The sequence below is a fragment of the Hyalella azteca genome, unplaced genomic scaffold (assembly GCF_000764305.2).
Source record: "Hyalella azteca isolate HAZT.00-mixed unplaced genomic scaffold, Hazt_2.0.2 contig6753, whole genome shotgun sequence".
NCBI lineage: Eukaryota > Metazoa > Arthropoda > Malacostraca > Amphipoda > Hyalellidae > Hyalella > Hyalella azteca.
Window position 1 is genome coordinate 142,474 of NW_025936905.1, and position 19,053 is coordinate 161,526.

At 37.3% G+C, this 19,053-nt stretch overlaps 1 protein-coding gene across 1 annotated transcript in view; it reads left to right on the plus strand.

Moving 5' to 3' along the window:
• The window catches only part of LOC125178065 (hemicentin-2-like), a gene marked incomplete in the record, with an annotated part of 64,244 nt that overhangs the window by 39,190 nt on the left and 6,001 nt on the right, over positions 1-19,053 (plus strand). Inside the window, 3 exon segments of the mRNA XM_047880990.1 lie at positions 4,439-4,572; positions 9,837-10,044; positions 10,544-10,708. Of these exon segments, the coding sequence (XP_047736946.1) occupies positions 4,439-4,572; positions 9,837-10,044; positions 10,544-10,708 (507 nt within the window).

Genomic DNA, 19,053 nt, shown 5'->3' on the forward strand with positions numbered 1-19,053 from the left:
GTAGAACACAATTTCTAGTAAGGGGTAAACAAATTCAGCAAGGCATTCACAGTGCTACGTGTATAATATCTTAATTTATAACAGAGACTGTTTAATGCGATAATCTGCTTAAGTTTCTTTAATACCTCCAAATTTTTATGCTTTATCAAATTTTTTGAACACCCGTCAATATTCACTGAGTTTCAGCTCCGAAATCATAAGTGTGCTAGTCGTTGAGAGCCCATGGAAGTGCAACCCTGTGCATCGGTAAATTCATTGGTATTTAAATTTGCCATTTTGCATCATCGGCAGCCACTCAGGGTAATTCTATCGCCAAGCCAGACCGTACTTCCCCAGATTACGACGCTGTCGCGCGTCTCTCATCGGAATTTCCCCAGGGCTTTTGGGGTATTGAGCACGTGGCATTCCGCGCTGACAGGTATAGTTTTCCCCAATGATGGTTCCCTATTTAATTTGTATTTCAGATTTTTTTCGTGAGGCCAAAGATCAATTGATGGTAATTGATTGAAAGTACTGAAATTCATTTGCATCTGCTGTGCTTATAGATATGGGGTAACGAGCTTCGCCCACCACTATGTAATTGCAGTAGCTACCGCTCATGAAATAAGTTTAATATAATAAATAGTTTACGAATTTACCTCAAGTATTCATTTCTGCGACCATTGATTTATGCATTAATATAAGTAATTAGAAAAACAGCGATTGTGATTTTAAAGCGAATATTCATGGTTAGACGAATAAATACTTAATTTGAGAACTGTTCAAATTATAGCATTTTTTAAGCGAATTATTCGAACAAAAAGAATTCATTTACCGGCACTGGAAACTTATTAATTGATTGCATAAACTACATCGTTTTAAGCCACCTACATGACTTATAAAAAGCTCATTAATGTTTAAAATTAGTGTGACCCGTTTAGGAACGACCCATCACCGCAATATTTAGAGTAAATGCCAAGATTTCATTAATTTAATGACGCTTCAATAATGCAAGGATAATTGATTGTATTACGTATATAGAGAATTTGCTTGATTTTTCAATAGGTACTCTGAATATTTTCTAGTCTCAAAATTCATTGAGGGATAAGTTGCTTGACTTCTAAAAAGTATTTATAGACTTTCTGTTAAGTTAATTCTATTTGCGTTATTGGGAATAAATTGCATGTGTCAGTTGGATCCGCATTTTATCGTGAACAGACTAATTTTTTCGGAAAAGTCGTGTACTCAAACTTCACTAGTACACTTGATATTAAGTGAAAAAAGTCATATTAGTTCAAAAATTATTTATTACATTTGCTGGAACACCTGGATCACGCGATTTGGACTGGCACAAATAATTTTGCAGTGGAGGTTTATAGGCTGTCATCTCTTAACATTAATGAAGAATCTCGTTCATTGTTTGCACGTCTGCATCGGCTGTCGATGCACGTAGCCCACGTCTTGTTTTCCAAGCTGTGCAGGTAACGAGGAGGCTTTTGTTCAGCACATCACAACGTGTTGGTGCTCGTCTTGCTTTGTAACGTCTGTGGTTACAAAGAACTGAGGGACCCAAAATCTTTAGCTAATGAACTTGTGATGCTTACGCAAACTATATAGACAGAGGTGGGCAGTAGCGCGCTATATGTAGCGGCCGCTAATAGCAGCCGCTACATTTTCAGTAGCAGTAGCGGTAGCGGCGCTACGTTTAAGCAATTGTAGCGGTAGCGCCCGCTACATTTAGAGCATGTAGTGGTAGCTATAGTGGCAGCTACATTTCAAAGTAGCGCTGCCCAGCTCTGAATATAGATACGTGAGGAATTATGATGGTCATGCGTGCATCGGGTTCAGTTGAATGCAAATTATGGTATGGCAAGGAAGAAACATTGAAGAAGAATGTTTTTAAAGTTCAATCAGTAATTTATACACTGTTTAAGTTGTACACTGTGAAATTTGTGCACTGTACACTAGTATATGGGTGATATTGAGTGATAACAGGTTTAGAGATAAGGTGCAATATATAATTATATTGGGCAGTAAAAATCCGTTTAATAAATACCTGAGTTTAAATTTCATGTTCTTTGATGCAACAGCAAGGCAGTTGAGTCATCAATCAAGTGTCTAATATCTGCAAATAATTGAATTATTTAATTTAATAATTGAACCTCACAATTATCGTGCAGGAAATCGGAAAAATACAAATCTGCTAAAAATTAAATAAATTCTCCTGGAAACAAAAACTCCAGATTTCTGCGTCCTAAATCTCGGGAGATTTCTTGGAGTGAAGCTTTGAATTCCTTAAGCAGAACTTGGGGTGTTACAGTCAGCGTTTAGGGGAGAACTTTTGCCAGGCATTGTTCTAGGCAATGACGATGGCCCCATAAACCGCAATCGGCAGCCAGGATAGGAACTTTAGCCGACCATTGTACGGTGACGAATTATAGCTCTCAGGCAATGGAACTATTCAGAGCACGATGTGGGCTTCAGGTTTCGCAGACCAAAGTCTTCTTCACAGATTTATTAATAGTTGAAAATCCGTTTATGTTAGGTACTCGTAAAATTTACAAACTTGTTACTTTTAACAGCGTGTGTGAAATGGAGAAATAGTATGACTAGTCTAGCTCACATGCCACTTTGGGGCATATATCGCCATTTTTAAGTAACACAACCGGTCAGACTCGACTGATCCTCTTTTTTAAACATTGCCATAAGCAAGAAAAATAACTACTCCAGAATATATGATGTAGGATATGAAATATACAAATTAAGATAAACTTCCGTGGTGATTTCCGCTGCATGCATGAGGATTTCTTTCAATCAACTATTCTCGGGTGTTGAGCGATTCCTTTCGTCTCTGAACTTTATAATTTTATATGCAAATAAAAAATGAAAAAAAAATGGAGCAGCCGCAGACGCGTATTCTGTGACGTGCACCAAATGCGACGTAGAAAGTCATTTAAAGTAAAAAAAATATTATTTCCCTTATTTATTTCACTCCGGTGTCTCCGTTTGTTTGAAATAAACTAAAATTATAATCGTGTAACACGATCACCCAACTTTTATTATCATCATTGTAACTATTTTACATTGAGCTTCCCTCACTCGTTGCCGTGAGTCGCCAATCACTCAGACGCTTCACGCTCCCTCAGCTGACCGACATTTTTGCGACAAAGCTCCGTGTTTGTGGCCAGGGTGTCGTGATCAGCTTCTAAACGCCGGCCTCACTTTTGTCCTCGCCATCGATTTGTTGAAGTTCTCCCTAACAATGGCCTGCGCCATCAGTTTTCTCTGAGATCATTGTGGCCGCTACAACAATTAATTTTCCTCCAGCGACGTGTGAAAAGAACCTGTGGTTAAAGACTTGATCGTAAACTATTAGGGCTAGTGTGACAACACGTAGGGCAGATGTGTAAAATTGAGGCTCTAAATGTAAAAACTGTAACTATGCAGCGAAATATTTATAAAACGGAGGTGATTTATACTAAGACAACTTATAGGGCGATCTTTGTACCGTAAATCATTGAGCCTATATTTGAATATCAATTATGAGTATTCGTATTTTGTTAGAAAGCTAGACGTATTTCATTCAGAGTTGATTAATATAACATTTTTTATTCTGTTGTGTTGTGTCAGTACCGCGTACGGTCAAATCGTTCACCAGGCACTCGGAACATCTATCACGTGTGTGCAAACTTGCTTCTATAATTTTATTCATATATATATAACTTCTAACAATGTATGACATGTTCATACAACGTTTTATTCTTGGTTTGAAGATATCATTGGAAAATGTGCTTTTGCTTTCCACTGCAACAATCTTAACCTATAATTTTGCAGAAAATTATTCAGGTATACATTTATTCTCCAAACTTTAATATGCATGCACCGAAAACTGTACTAATGCGAAGAGTATTTTTGCTATAAAATTGCCCAGTCTTGCCCACCCAATGTTTACAATGATTAATTGGAGGCTCTACAGCAATAATTCCTGGTACCATGGACGTATGTGATTTAAAATTAGAACGCAGGTTATACGAGCCCGCAAACATTTATTTTCAATCTATAGTCATGCAATTTATATTTATCAAAATTTAATTTAAAACTATTAAAATTCCATACCACCTAAAATCATACATACTTTCCTCGCAAATTTGTGTCATTCCAGTCGTGTTTTTTTCAAAATAATCAACACTTTCCACAAATGTCTCATACATGAAATTCAACCACATTCACAATTAAAATGTTTTTTCGTGCTCTCGGATAACACTTGGCTACCATTTGTACCTTGAAAATGCATTTTCGTACTGTTGGATCACACCTTAATACCGCTTGCACCAATAGAATAAATGTCCATACCCTCGGAAGAAACCTTTGGTACCTCTTGCAATGCTGAAATAAAATTTTACAGCTCATGCGATGTCTCTCTGCTATAAATAATTTACAAAGCATGTCTCGTTAACAGAGGGATGCGACTTCCCTCTACCTCGCTTCACGGAGCCCGTGGCCAACGTGACGGTGGTGAGGGGAAGAGACGCTACCCTCAAGTGTTCAGTGAGCAGCCTCAAGTGTTCGGGGGAACACACCAACAACTTCAAGGTAATACTTAGACGTAAATATATACACAATCAATAGCTTAGAGAGAGTATTTCATGTCAATAGATAAACTATCAGCAACTGTAAGGTTATACTGCAACGTAAATATATACACCATCAATAACTTAGAGAGAGTATTTCATGTCAATAGATAAACTTTCAGCAACTGTAAGGTTATACTGCAACGCACATATATACACCATCAATAACTTAGAGAATTTCATGTCAATAGATTGACTATCAGCAACTGTAAGGTAATACTTCTAGAGAAATAGATTAATTAATTATCACTAACTTCAGATAGCAATATTTCACATACATAGTGACGTCATCAACAACATAGCGCTAAAAATTATCATGAATGCATGCGCCCTTAAACTTATACAACTACAATAGGCCAGAATAATTAACTCTAATAAAAAGTTTAAACTTGACAAGGTGAGATAAAGTATTTAAGGTTGAGACATCCTTCTACACAGGCTGTCTCAAGGGCTGTCTTATTTGTATTAATTTTGTTAGTGTAATTATATGTGCAAGAATATTTACTTTTCTTCGGTCGAGATTTCATTTTCTCTATAAACTAAATACTTTTTTATTCGCACCTGAGGCCGCGAATTGAGTTATATTCCTATTGTGTAATCCTGAAATGTAAAGAAATTACTTACCGCGTCCCAGTTTACTGTTCTAGCTTTTCATGTATCATAAATAATGCTTAATAATTTAGATCCGCATTTCAGGGTTTATAAAGCACCGCGCCTTACCTGTATCTGTAACAAAGCTTTCGTCAGAACTAAATACATTCTCGTTCCCTAATAAAATAGTGGTCTGCGCAAATAATTTTCCGTGATATCAATTCAATGTATTATTTAAATAGTCAGGAATCTCAGGAACGGGCGCTGTTGTTTGGAAACTCTGAATGCATCCCGGGACCAAAATTTTCAATAACTTTTTAGGTAACAACTTTTGGTCGAATAATTGGTCCGTTCGACATCAATCCTCCTCATTATTCGGCCTCAGGCGAAGGCTAATTAGCGCTTCACACCGCGGTTGATCAAACACAATAGCTGTGCAAAACACGCACCTCTACCTCCGCTCCCTCGATTTTTTCTGGCACTACCTTTGCATTGCTAACCTAATTTGTACAGAATCAAAGGCATTCCTTGTCCAGCGTTTTTTCTGGCTCTCTGAAGCCACTGAAACCTCCATAGCCTTGCTTTTGTTCCCCAACGTCATTCATGGACCTGAGCCTCTCAACTCACCTGTACTGAGGCGACCTATCATTTCGAGTCGCATTCAATAGCGAAAATTTCTATTTATATTACGAATGAAGTCTTAGAGGATAAGACTCTCTAAATAGACAGGTTCTCCATTCATCCATACTTAAACTAAAACTTATATTCTGGAAGTCTTTGCTAAAATAAAAATGTCGAGAAATGATTCTATCTACACTCACGGTTTTTCTGTTTGTAGATCAGTTCAAATACCTTTTTTTCGAATAGTGATGCTGCCATTTGCGGCTTTTTCCAATGCATCATAAGTCAAATTCCTCAATCGAGCTACGCAATTATCTGCTGTTAAATAAAACGTAGATTTTCCAACAATGAAATTCGTTAATTAACTGCTAGTAAATACCGGCGAGGCTTGGGATCGAGGAATCTCAAGATTTGGTAATCAAATTACCTTTTCTGCTGCAATGTTAATTTCAAATTATAGTTATAAAACTTGAAAAAAAACGCGCACACTAATAATAATCACGGAAACCTCGTATATCGTTCTCTTATTCAATTTGAAGGGAATGGTAATTATTTTATCAAATTCAGGTTACTTTATTTAAAATTTAGGTTACTTTATTTAAAATTCGACAATGTTTTACTTTTTTCATCCGTATCCCGCTTTGAAATGCTTAATGATTTCACCAAAAGCAAAAGTTCAAGTCCCGGTAGTATTGTAGACGAGCGCTCGAATACGAAACATGTCAAGTCGAAACATATACCGAGCTTCAAGCTTTAAACACAGAAAAATCAAACGATCAATCACGCTAACGATTCAACTTCCTAAATATACAGGTAAAAAAATTTTCATTCTAGCAACTATTTGATTGAATGGACTATCTTTAGCGGCTTGCAAAAGTATTTCGATTTAAATTAGATATGCGACAGAATTTAAATTTGCAGTTGTCTATTACCTCCTTAAATTTCACTAACAAATATCAATGAATATCAATAAAATAAATTGAAGTGCTCTCATAAATTTTGCACATTTTTACGCCGCAACCTTCAAGAAATGCAATCTACATTCTCCGCAATCCTGCAAGTCGCATTTCGCTATAAGTTGTAAACAACTTCAACAAGAACCTTCAGCATCACACTGTGCCGCCATAAAATTTGAGCAGATCACCTTAGTTTGCAGGCTTCCAAACATTTAACAGCTTCCTTCATGTCATAAACCTACTCGTAGTTGGGTTTCTCAAAAGAAATGTTGAAATGAGAAGTTTTGAAACGATACATTCATGTGGTTCACAAAGACCTTTCGCAATTTGGGCATCTGCATGTTAATTCACTGGTATAATACCTAGGTAAATAACAGGATGATAACCTCAGCCAAAAAATACGCTACATATAACACCGCCACTATGCAATGTACATACACCCTTCAACCAAGTCCACGTGTCTTCCCACTACATCTTAACATGCAAGCTACATACATGTATATCATCAACGCCCCCTCCATCTGAATGCCGCACATTCACAACCTCACGCGTAGAACTAAAAATTTATTTGATAGTTTACTAGACGTCACACTGAAACCCTCTCACATCCCTCCATAACATCCATCCAACACACCATTGCCACCTCTCTACCCAAACGCCACCCCACATCTAGGGTGTGGGATGATGTAACAGGGTGTCTCACAAGTCTCACACACCACACCACCATCACCCCTCATCTAGGAGATGTAGCAGGGCGTCTCACAAGTCTCACACATCACACCACCATCACCCCTCATCTAGGGTGTGGGATGATGTAGCAGGGCGTCTCACAAGTCTCACACACCACACCACCATCACCCCTCATCTAGGGTGTGGGATGATGTAGCAGGGCGTCTCACAAGTCTCACACATCACACCAACATCACCCCTCATCTAGGATATGGGATGATGTAGCAGAACGTCTCACAAGTCTCACACACCACACCACCATCACCCCTCATCTAGGGTGTGGGATGATGTAGCAGGACGTCTCACAAGTCTCACACACCACACCATCATCACCCCTCATCTAGGGTGTGGGATGATGTAGCAGGACGTCCCACGAGTCGGCCACAAATTGGTTCGTTGTTGGCAAGTTAGACGCGGGCATCGCTGCTAGGCAGGCAGGTATCAAGCCTACCAAACTTCTCCGTGTTTATAGAAGCGTCAAAGAAACGCTCCCTCGCTACCGCAAGCTGTCTCTGCTCAAGACACATTCGTCTGACCCTGTCTTATTTGTAATTTTCTTGAATTGAGGTCAATCATCTTTTTATTTGGAAAATGATGGGAGTATGGTTTTTAAGAATATTTCTAGGAAATTTTTTTAGATTTACCAAATGTAGTCTCAGTTTCAAGACACATTCGTTTGACCCTGTCTTATTTGTAATTCTCTTGAATTGAGGTCAATCATTCTTTTTATTTGGAAAATGATGGGGAGTATGGTTATAAAGAATTTTTTCCAGGAAATTTTTTCGATTTACTAAATGTAGTTTCAGTTAGTGAGAAATAATGATGCGCTTCTCCATTCCTTCTCTCCACATTCATGACTTTGCGAATTACTCCCAAAAGAATTTGAAAATTAACACACTACGAAAACCTTCTATTCATTTTTTTGATAGAACTTATATGTGAATGATGTTTTTAAGAGTAAATCTCGTTTTATTGCGTGTCAGCATTTGTTTGTAGTTTTGATGGTAATTCTTTGGAAAAAAAATTTCATTACCGCCTACTACTCAGCCGATTTTTTTTATTCATACAATCAATTATCAGTCTTCACACATCAATATTCCACGTTAGTAAAGATCATAATAAAACTCGGCTTTCTTGTGAGGAATCTTTCTGCAAGCCCACTTCGGCTTCCTAATATCGTTTGGCTTACATTCATATGGCGCGAGTTCGCATAGTAGTTCGGCAGCGTTCAGAACCTAGCACTTGTGCGATGTGTTAGCGGAGAATACAAGCCGAAGCTTTATGCAAGTTTGCGGCGCGGCGGGCGTATGAGAACAATTTGCATAGCGCCGTTACATTGTTTCCCTTCATGCGGCAGTTAGTTGGCCTTCACCGTACAGCTATGTGCTAAGTTTTAAACGCCTTCCAAACGGATGGCTTTGTGCTCGTCGTCGTGAAGCGTTTGATGGTGCGCCTGTTTGGTGGTGAAACAGTTTGGTGTTGCGTGTGTTTGGTGGTGACCGGTTCGGTGTTGCGTCTATTTGGTGGTGAAATAGTTTGCTGGAGCGCCTGTTTGGTGGTGAATCAGTTTGGTGGTGCGCCTGTGGGTGGTGAAGCAGTTTGGCGGTGCATCTGGTAATTAGTGATGGTCCAGTTTGATGTGCGTCTGTTTGTTGGTGGACCAGTTTGGTGGTTCGTCTGTTAGGTGGTGGTTCAAAATTATGGTGCATCTGCTTGGTGGGGCCCCGTTTGATAATGCGTCTGTTTGTCGGGGCCGCCAGTTTGGTGGTGCGTTTGTTTGAAAGTGAACCAGTTTGGTGGTGTCTGTTTGGTGGTAGAGCAATTTAGTTTTCGGTATGAAGGTGCCTCTGATTGATAGTGAACCAGTTTGATGGTTTTTTGAGGGTGGTGAACCTGTTTCATAGTGCACCCGGTTGATGTTGGGCCACTTTCGTGGTGCGCTACCTCGGTGGTGGACCAGTTTGTACGCCTGCTCAGTGTTGGATTAATTTGGTTGAGGGATAATTTGGTGGTAGACTAGTTTGGTAGTTCGCCTATACGGTTCTATAAAACTCCATGACGGACCAGTTTTATGGTGGATACTGAGCTCCAGCCCGTGGCTAAAAACGGCTGATGCAAAAACGAACAAAGTTCCTGAAACCTTATTATATCACATTTCAAAAATAGTCGTTCAACTTCCAAATAAAATGGCGTGTCTGCCGTTTATAAAGTTTTACAACTGGAAATTTTTGCTTTCTTTTTCCCCTTCAGTTTCAAATTTTAACATTTAACTGTCAACACTTCTTTTCCACTTTTTCGTGTAGATTAGCTTTCTTTTGTTTATCTTCAGGTTGCTTGGGTGAAGGCTGACACGCAGACGCTTTTATCCATCGAAGAGACGATGATCTCCCGGAACTACAGACTCCGCGTGACTCACAGCGACGCAAACACTTGGTTCTTACACATCGGCAAGACGCAGCTGGCAGACCGAGGCTACTACATGTGTCAAGTGAACACCATACCCATGCTCTTTAATAAGGGGTACTTGGAGGTCATTGGTGAGTCATGGTAGCGTGTGACAATGTTTTTTTTTTCAAATATTGAAGTTAACGAGGTAATTTTTGTTCGTATTGTTTTCGCATATTCAAGTTGCTGAGGTCATAAAGGTTGCTAATTACATCCAATAATTTAGGTTTAAAATATTATAACGGACCCAAATAAATTGACATAGTATCAATAAGCAGTAGTTAAGTTATTAACAATGCCGCGTCAAGTAGACACAAATACATTTCGATTTCCACTGACTGTACATTGTTGTTGCTGAACTCATAGTGACAGATTTTATCTTTGTTAACACCGGATTTGATAAGGCTTATCCGGAGAATTCCATTCTTTTTTTTCTAACACATACACCCAAACTCGTTGAATCTGCATTCAAAAATGAAAAGTTTTCAAGTTCATTTATAGAATCAATTTCTAACATATTTTATGATTAAATTAAGATAAACTTTCACATGGAGAAAAAATATATTAGTTTCTAAATCCATACACCGTTAGTCCCCCCGAACATCGTTGACGGGGAGACCAGTGGGGACGTGGAGGTTGGGGAAGACTCGCCCTCCTCGCTGCACTGCCACGCCACGGGCTACCCCGCCCCAACGGTCCGCTTCAAGAGGGAAGACGGCATCCTCATACGGCGGGGGGGAGCTAATGGCGCCTCGGGTATGTTAACCAATTTTACATTGTGCATTGTCATCATTTTTAAAGGCATTTTGTCGCTGTTTGTATGTTGTTTTAATGCTAATTTATCCTATTATTATACCGTTTATGCTTCATCGTAAAAAATTTTCTTGTTTACTCTGCGTAACTTTACCATTTTCATGACATTGTTATGCCGTTTTTTAACAACTTCCAAATAATGAATAAATTTTACAATAATAATACATGAAGAATTAAAATTATAGATAGGAAGCCGCACTTAAACCCATAGTTTGTCCATTTATTTATTCAAGAATACCGGGCTTTCATAAATTTAGTTAGCACCTCAAAATCAAGGGTAAGGATAACGCGGTGTAATTATCTTTCTTCCTTATTGTTTTAAGCAGATTAAATTCTAATGAATATTCAACATCTTTTGTATTATTTTAATGTAAATATTGCTCATAAGAATCACTTAGGGCCGCAGTGATTCGACTTTGTCTGGACTTAAAGCGTTAACCAAAACTGGCATAATTTTGCGGCGTTTGAAAGACTTAGAGCGCCTATTGCTCGATATTTTTGTCGTCATTGTTTACAGGAAGCTTTGTTGAGGCATCACGAGTGCGTTAGCGCCTTCCAAGCCGCCCAGAATAATTAACGAAGTGAAACAACGGACGATCTTACCGGCTCCTACAGCCGCGTCAAAAATTCAGACTTTCTGTGGCGGCTTTTGTGTCGTGGGGCTTTTGCGGGGACTGCGGGTGGGGAAGAGGGAGTCTGACTTGAGTGCTGAGGACTTTGCTGATCATAGCAATGACTGACATTACTCTGACTTGGGTGCTGAGGACTTTGCTGATCATAGAAATGATTGACATTACTCTGACTTGGGTGCTGAGGACTTTGCTGATCATAAGGCTTGCTGACATCACCGATTCAATTGTAGAGGACTTTTAGGATCTGAATTATAGCTGACATCTGTTTGTCATAATGATAGTTGACATCGCTAAAGTGCAGAAGCTTTATTTGATAATAGAGCAGGATCATAGGTTTACTATGTATTTAAGGACTTGGCTGACATTTAAGGTGGCTGTTACCGTTTTCTAACTAGTAAAGGATTTTGCAGATTATAGGGTTTGGGGACTTTGCATGTTATTGGTTAATATTTGGGCTGACTAAAACAATTGGAATTTCTGTTGTTTAGGGGTAAGGGGCTTAGCTGACTACCATGTAGGGGACTTGGCTGACTACCATGTAGGGTACTTGGCTGACTACCATGTAGGAGACTTGGCTGACTACCATGTAGGCGACATGGCTGGCTGTAGGCTTGAGGAATTGAATATAAACTATGAAAATAAAAATAAACTATGGGACTTCAATGCCTATAGGCTGGTGACTTGGCTAACTCTGGGGTGGCTTAAAGCGGTTGAGTGACTAGAGAGTTTGTTGAATTTGTTGCGTGAACAAAATGTCTGTTAAGAGAATTTAATGTAACTAATGTAATGTAATTACATTACAAATTAATTTAATGTAACTTAGCTGACTGAAAGAAAACCGACTTCAGTATTCGTGGTGCACGACCATTAAATTCTAAACGTTGTATTATCGTTTCATTATAATCGATCGACAGATCAATTGAAGATTCCCAACCACTGGAATGAAAATATTTCTATAGTTTTATTTTTCATCGTCAATGAAATAAAGAATATCGCAACTTGTATATTTACGAATTTGTCCTTAACCATAATTGCTATTAAAATATAACGGGACACTTCTATGTATTAAATCGATATTGTTCGATTTGCACTTAATTTGATTTTAAATAAACTTGTAATTTAGATTCATTCCAAACGAGCACATTCCACAACCTTGGGAGCAGATGAAAGCGACTCGCAAAGCACAGGCACACAATGCCTGCCGGTGTTATTGCGTATAACGCACAATAGAGAAATGATGCTGAATAATGCAGATCAGTTCCAAGTGCTCGGATGAAGATATTCAGATATTAGGGCAATTTGGGCACTATTTTCATCTAGACGTCTACGAATCTAATTCATTTTGCCGACAGAAACAATTACTCGGGTAATTCGTTTGAATTACCAGAGTAATGATTTTATCTTGATTAAACTGGCGTGAATTATTGTGGTTCAGATAAAAAAAAACAATTTACAACTTACCAAAAAAGGTTCAAGTTAATTTTAGATCAAACTATATTCACTTGTCAGAGAAAATTTTGCTCGAAAGTGAGTTATTTGAATTAAATTTCTCAGTTATTTAATACTCATATTTTTTCAATGTATCGTCGCTGGAAATTTTCCATACGTAATATCAGACCATAGTACTTCAATGTTATCAAAAGTGATACAGAGGGTATTATGGAAATTATTAATAACTAAAATTCCTTTGCAAAGCAAGGTTACATTCTCAACAACTATTATTTCAACTTATACATGTTTTTTAAACTGATAAAATGTTGGCTTCCAACTCCTTGTGGCCGCACAGTGTACACTGAAGCTTTGAGACGAAATAATGGAATTTTACTGCGAAAAGATGTCTGAGGCAACTTCATATTGTTTAATTTATAACTCAATCACGTTAATTTCGTTTACTCAAGTTTTAATTCCATTTAAATCATAAAAATTGTTTTCCTACAATAGCTCATTGCATCTTGCTCATTGAAGGGCGGATTGTGATTTTTTTAAAAGAGTAAGTTCCCACGCCGCACCCTGTACTTCAATGCTATCAAAAGGGATTCAGAGCGAGCGTATTATGGAAATCATTAATAACTAAAATTCCTTTGCAAAGCAAGGTTACATTTTCAACAACTATTATTTCAACTTATACATGTTTTTTAAACTGATAAAATGTTGGCTTCCAACTCCTTGTGGCCGCACAGTGTACACTGAAGCTTTGAGACGAAATAATGGAATTTTATTGCGAAAAGATGTCGGAGGCAACTTCATTTTGTTTAATTCAATTGGCAACTCAATCACGTAAATTTTGTTTACTGAAGCTTTAATTCCATTTAAAACATAATAATTGTTTTCCTACAATAGATCATTGCATCTTGCTCATTGAAGGGCGGCTCTTGTTATCGTTACTCAGTATATTCGGTTCCAGTCGGCTAATATTTGCTTATTTTTAATTTCAAGAATACTATTCAAGAATACCTTGTACTATAATGAATTCATACTTTCATAACTATTCTAACGCAAAATATGAAAATATTTTTGTTCATATAGTTCGTCGAAAAAGATACTTGAATCTCAGGCTTAAAATCCGTAGACAAGTTGACGTTTACACCCTCGACTTAAAAGCCTTCCGGGATAAATTATTGAGGCAAATTTGATTCCTTCTTTACACTCATTAACCAATTTAATATTGCAGTAATATCCTACTCCACAAATTTTAAGAAACTAATGTTGTGTCATAAACCTTCCGTTAAACCTCACCTAGGCTATATTGAAATTAAACATTGTTTCTTTTCTTTGAATAAAAAATTGAAGCCATGTCCTTTTTTAAGGTGTCGGAAGCTGTCTCGAATCCCTTCTTCTTTTTCTCGTCAACTTTGAGCTCCCAAAGGGAAAATCGCGGCCACCCAAAGCATGTGTTAAGACACCGAGTTTTTCTTGCTCCCGGAAGCGAGAAATTTGTTGGTTTAATCTGGGTGCCATGGAAACGAATGTCTGGAGAGGCTTTAGATTAAATCAGCCTCGGACTTTGTGTTGCCACGAGCTAGGAACCTCGACAAGCATCTCATCCTAGCCTGAATATTCCCAGCCTGTTGCCTGAATATATATCCTAGCCTGAATTTTCCATGGAGAATTTGTATGCTTGTGCGAATTTTCGTTTATAAGTTTTTTTATAGTTGGAATCAGGTTTTTAAATTCCTTCTGTACTGAAATAAAAAATTTGTTTTCGCATTGGCATTGCTATTTGTCAGAGGGTTTCTAAATTCCATTTTGTCTGATTTGAAACGTCAATTTGCGACCAGGAATTCTTTTATCGGGAAAAACTATATAAAATATATTATTCAAAAAAATACTTTTTGCACAACAAATAAAGTCTATTCAGGATAAAAATTCTCTCGATTTAAACAATAATTTTACGTCATTCATCAATTCATCGATGAGAAATGCTTCATAAATATAAGTGATAATATTCGTTCGCAAGTCAAAACAGAGCAACATAGTGAGGCTAGACTGGGCGTCGTTTGGAGAGATTGCGCGGCCGTATATCTTGTAAAGTTTTACACGGAGCTTATCTGCACGCATCGCCGCTGCGGCCACCACTGCCACCAGACACTTTAAACTCGCACTTCTTCTGATTTTCTGATATTTTTTAGATGGAAATACTGAGTTCTCTCTAGCTTGGAGAAGGAGAACGCAGGCCTTAAGTTTTAAGATAAGATGCTAGAGAAGGAAAAACTATTTACAGATTAACGGTAGCACTTAATTAGATTTATATATGAGAAAATCTATATTATAATGTAGACAGTAGTCTACATTGATGAATAAATATTCAGAAGTGAATAACGGTTACAGAGAATGGGCGAGGATTAAATAGAAATTATACATATTAATTTACTTGAACTAGAGTTTTTTCCAAAAGTAGAAGACCGTGATTGTAGCCCATGAGTTGTGGTATAGATATGAAAGCTTATTTCAATTTCATTTCTACTTATAACTGCTTTCTTGATTGTATCGGTACACAATCAATAAATATCCTATATTCTGAAGTACATACATGTATGTTCACAAGAATCAACAATACTAAGTTGTATCTCTCAATAGCCGGATGTCGTGGTCACCGTCGGATGTTTGAGAGCAACAACAACTTAACTTAAGTTCAAACTTGCAGCGCCACGATTTCAAAAGAAACTGTGAGCGCAAAGGCTCAAAGTTTTCCCCCTGGAGTAAGAGAGCCTAATTGTCGGTAGCACAGTTAAGCGAAGCGCGTATATAAGTCGGTGGGCGCGCAAGAAGTGTGTTCACAAGTGTTGCAGCGGCCCTGGAGCAAGCACACCCTCGGGGACGTTCCTGGTCAACGCTTCCATGAGTTATAGCTCTTCTTTAACTTGCTTATACTCATTCAAGTCAACACCATGAGCTATGGTGAGTGCATGAATGTGTTTGTTTAGATTAGGCATACGACTTCTTTGGGATTTATGAGGATGGTTTTGGAATTTTAGTTTGGCATGCCTTAAATGAGGCCGCTTCAGATTTGCCCAAAGTTTGTCTTCGAATCTTGTTACTTTTTTGTGTCATGTACTTCTACTCAAATTTGTTACAAATTTTAAATTAAATTATTATTATTTCATTATTAATTAATGTTTCTCCATCATTTAAAGCACTTTCTAACTACGCAAAAAGATCTAGCAAATTATGGCAATGGTTTATCCTAATATTAGGTTAACGGCATTTGAACCTGCGATCTTGCATCGCAGCAAGATCGCAAAATTTCTAATGACTTAAATATCAGGGATATTAATAAAACCCCTATGTTTTTCTTTAAAAAGTTTCATTAACGAGCTTCGTCATCAATTCAATGCTACAGGAATACAAGTATTATCAAAGGTATATTCTTATTTGAGAGGATTTAATTCAAATTTAAAATATTTTTCCATTTTTAAGCCGGGATTTGATTTAGATTTTTTTCTACCGACTAAATTTAGTTATTTTATTGATTAAAATTGTATCATCGATGATGAACTGACTTTTCATTGAAAAAATAATGCATTTGCTAAGCATTTTCATAGTTCGAGATGAGTTCAGACGTTTATTTCAAACTACACATATTAACACCATTAATATTGGCGTTAAATTAATAGTTGGGAAGAATAATTATGACTATTTTATTCAAATTTGCATTTAAATCATTCAAATTTTGTACCTCCCTTTCTTTCTGATAACATATCCTGCCTTGCAACCCACATCGGTCCTGTCTAAGAACCTGCGTTTTATCGTTCTGATAAACTTGATGATTTTGGTTCTCTTCATACGAAGATTATTAACTTATTTCCTATAATTAGCGTCAGTCAGATAGACCGTCATTTTCATATTCTGATTAGTCCTGCAGTTATAAATTATTTTACAGCTACAAAATATTTTCTGATGTTGTAATTTTACGCATCACTACACCAATCATTTCAAATATGAAATTACCTTAAATTAAGGTTTATTTTCTTCTCAATTATTGAGCCTTCGTTTCTGGATTTTCCTTGCACCTTTTCTCTAAACAAAAAAAAACATCGCAGCAAGACAAGCTTCGCCAAACTTAAGTTCGATAAATATTCAAAACTAGCGAATAAAGTTAGAGAAATGATCACTCGCAAGTAGGCCGTGTAATTTCCCCCGAGGCCTACAAGAGGAGGAGGGAAATCGCGGGCAATGAACAACACTACATCTTAAAATGGCGGCTAAACTTAAAAACTGAAGCATGGCAAATACTTGCATCATATTTACTTTCATACAACATGCTTGCATGACATTTACTTGCATATCAATTACTTGCATCCAGTTACTTGCGTGACATTTACTTTCATGCCACTGATTCACATGTCACTGACTCACATGCACTGACTTGCATGTCACTGACTCACATGCTACTGACTTGCATGCCACTGACTCACATGCACTGACTTGCATGTCACTGACTCACATGCTACTGACTTGCATGCCACTGACTCACATGCACTGACTTGCATGCCACTGGCGTGGTAGGCATGGCATTCATCTTCCTTGTTGACTTATCTTTACTTACATCCATGGACATTTTTCAAAATAATATTTTTTATATCCTTCACCAATAATCTATTTCCCTTATTTTAACAATCGCTTTACTGCTTCTCTCTATCTTATAATAATTACAATTTTTATTTCCAAACATTTTTTTCCTGTCAATACGCACATTATCAAAATAATTCTTCACTTCGTTCCTCTCAATTCGTTCAATAGCTCAACTAACCTACATTTTCGTCCCTCAAGATACGTTCAGTAACTAAACTAACCATGTAAACAGTCAAGCGTTCCTAAGTCCTGCAGTTTTACTAGTTCAAGACTAGGTAACGTTAGTTTCAAGTTGCTTGTTCATCAGTGATCCTTCGTAGCCTCGTGGTTTATCCTCGAGGGCTTAGACTCTACAGCAAAGTTGTTTCAAGTCCGATGAAAGTTTTGCGAGGAGTTGCTTTGTTGCAATTTGTTTAATTAGAACCTTTAATGAAGAACTAACGCTTGGTGCTTATTACGATCACAGGCAGCTTCAAAGATAAGTTCAACGGTCATCTATGAGAACTATTTCCTGAAATATATTTATAAAAATTTAAAAACAGCAGCTCCATATCAAACTGTCTTAGAATTTAAGAAAAATTAAAGTTCCAACAAAATTTTATGTTAAAACCTTCAACAATTTCTGACTCTGTTTTTATTTTTATTTTAATTTATTTCGTTTGTGCAATATTGAAGTTTTTCACTTTAATCAATCTTTCAAATCGAACGAACTGCCCTGCGCAATGAATCTACTAAACGAATTACATTTTTTCCTACTGAAACGACTTCAATTTTTGATACTAAAACGAATTAAAGTTGTTGTGATTCTCGTATTTAGCTTTGAAGTGCATCGAAACTGTAGGCGCTAGCATCTGCCGAAGCCAATTATGTATCACAATCGAACTCAGACGCTCGCACTGTCGCCACTTGTTCGATAATGTCAAGTCTTCGAGCAATTCTAAAGAACGCGCCTTCTCTGAAATAAGGTTCGATAAGACCATGCCTGTCTTATCGAACAAAGCTCGTCGTTCCTCCATCCATAAGAACAGATTTTTACAAAATAACTAAATAGGAAAAGATCAAAACAGCCACAGATGAAAAATGATCAAAACAGATGGTAACCTTACAAGTTATGCAATAGAAGTGAGCCGCACAAATGTCATTCTTGTGTTAAAGTTCGAGATTATTCGCTAATCTCTCCCGTTACCAGCGATTAATTGTAAGAATTAAGAAAAACGAGAGCAACGTATCGCCTCCCCAAAGTAGAACTAAACCGTAAAATAATTTAATATTTTTTATATCCTCAACTCAATTCAAGCGCCAGCGTGCTGTGCCTAGTATTATTAAAATCGTTAACACAATGTAAGCATACTTTAATGCCTAGTATCTCCGCTACAAATGTGGACAGGAGTTCATTTTTTTACTTGAAATCAAATTAAAAATTATGGCAAGTCTTTTATGTGAACGCATTAGTAACCTCGAGTAGAAACTTGAATCATAAATCTTTTTTTACCGCAATTTACAGAAAACTATTCAACATTTCCACTTAAATTACACGTCAGTCCAGGCAAATGCATGTGAAACAACATTGATTACGACTTGTTT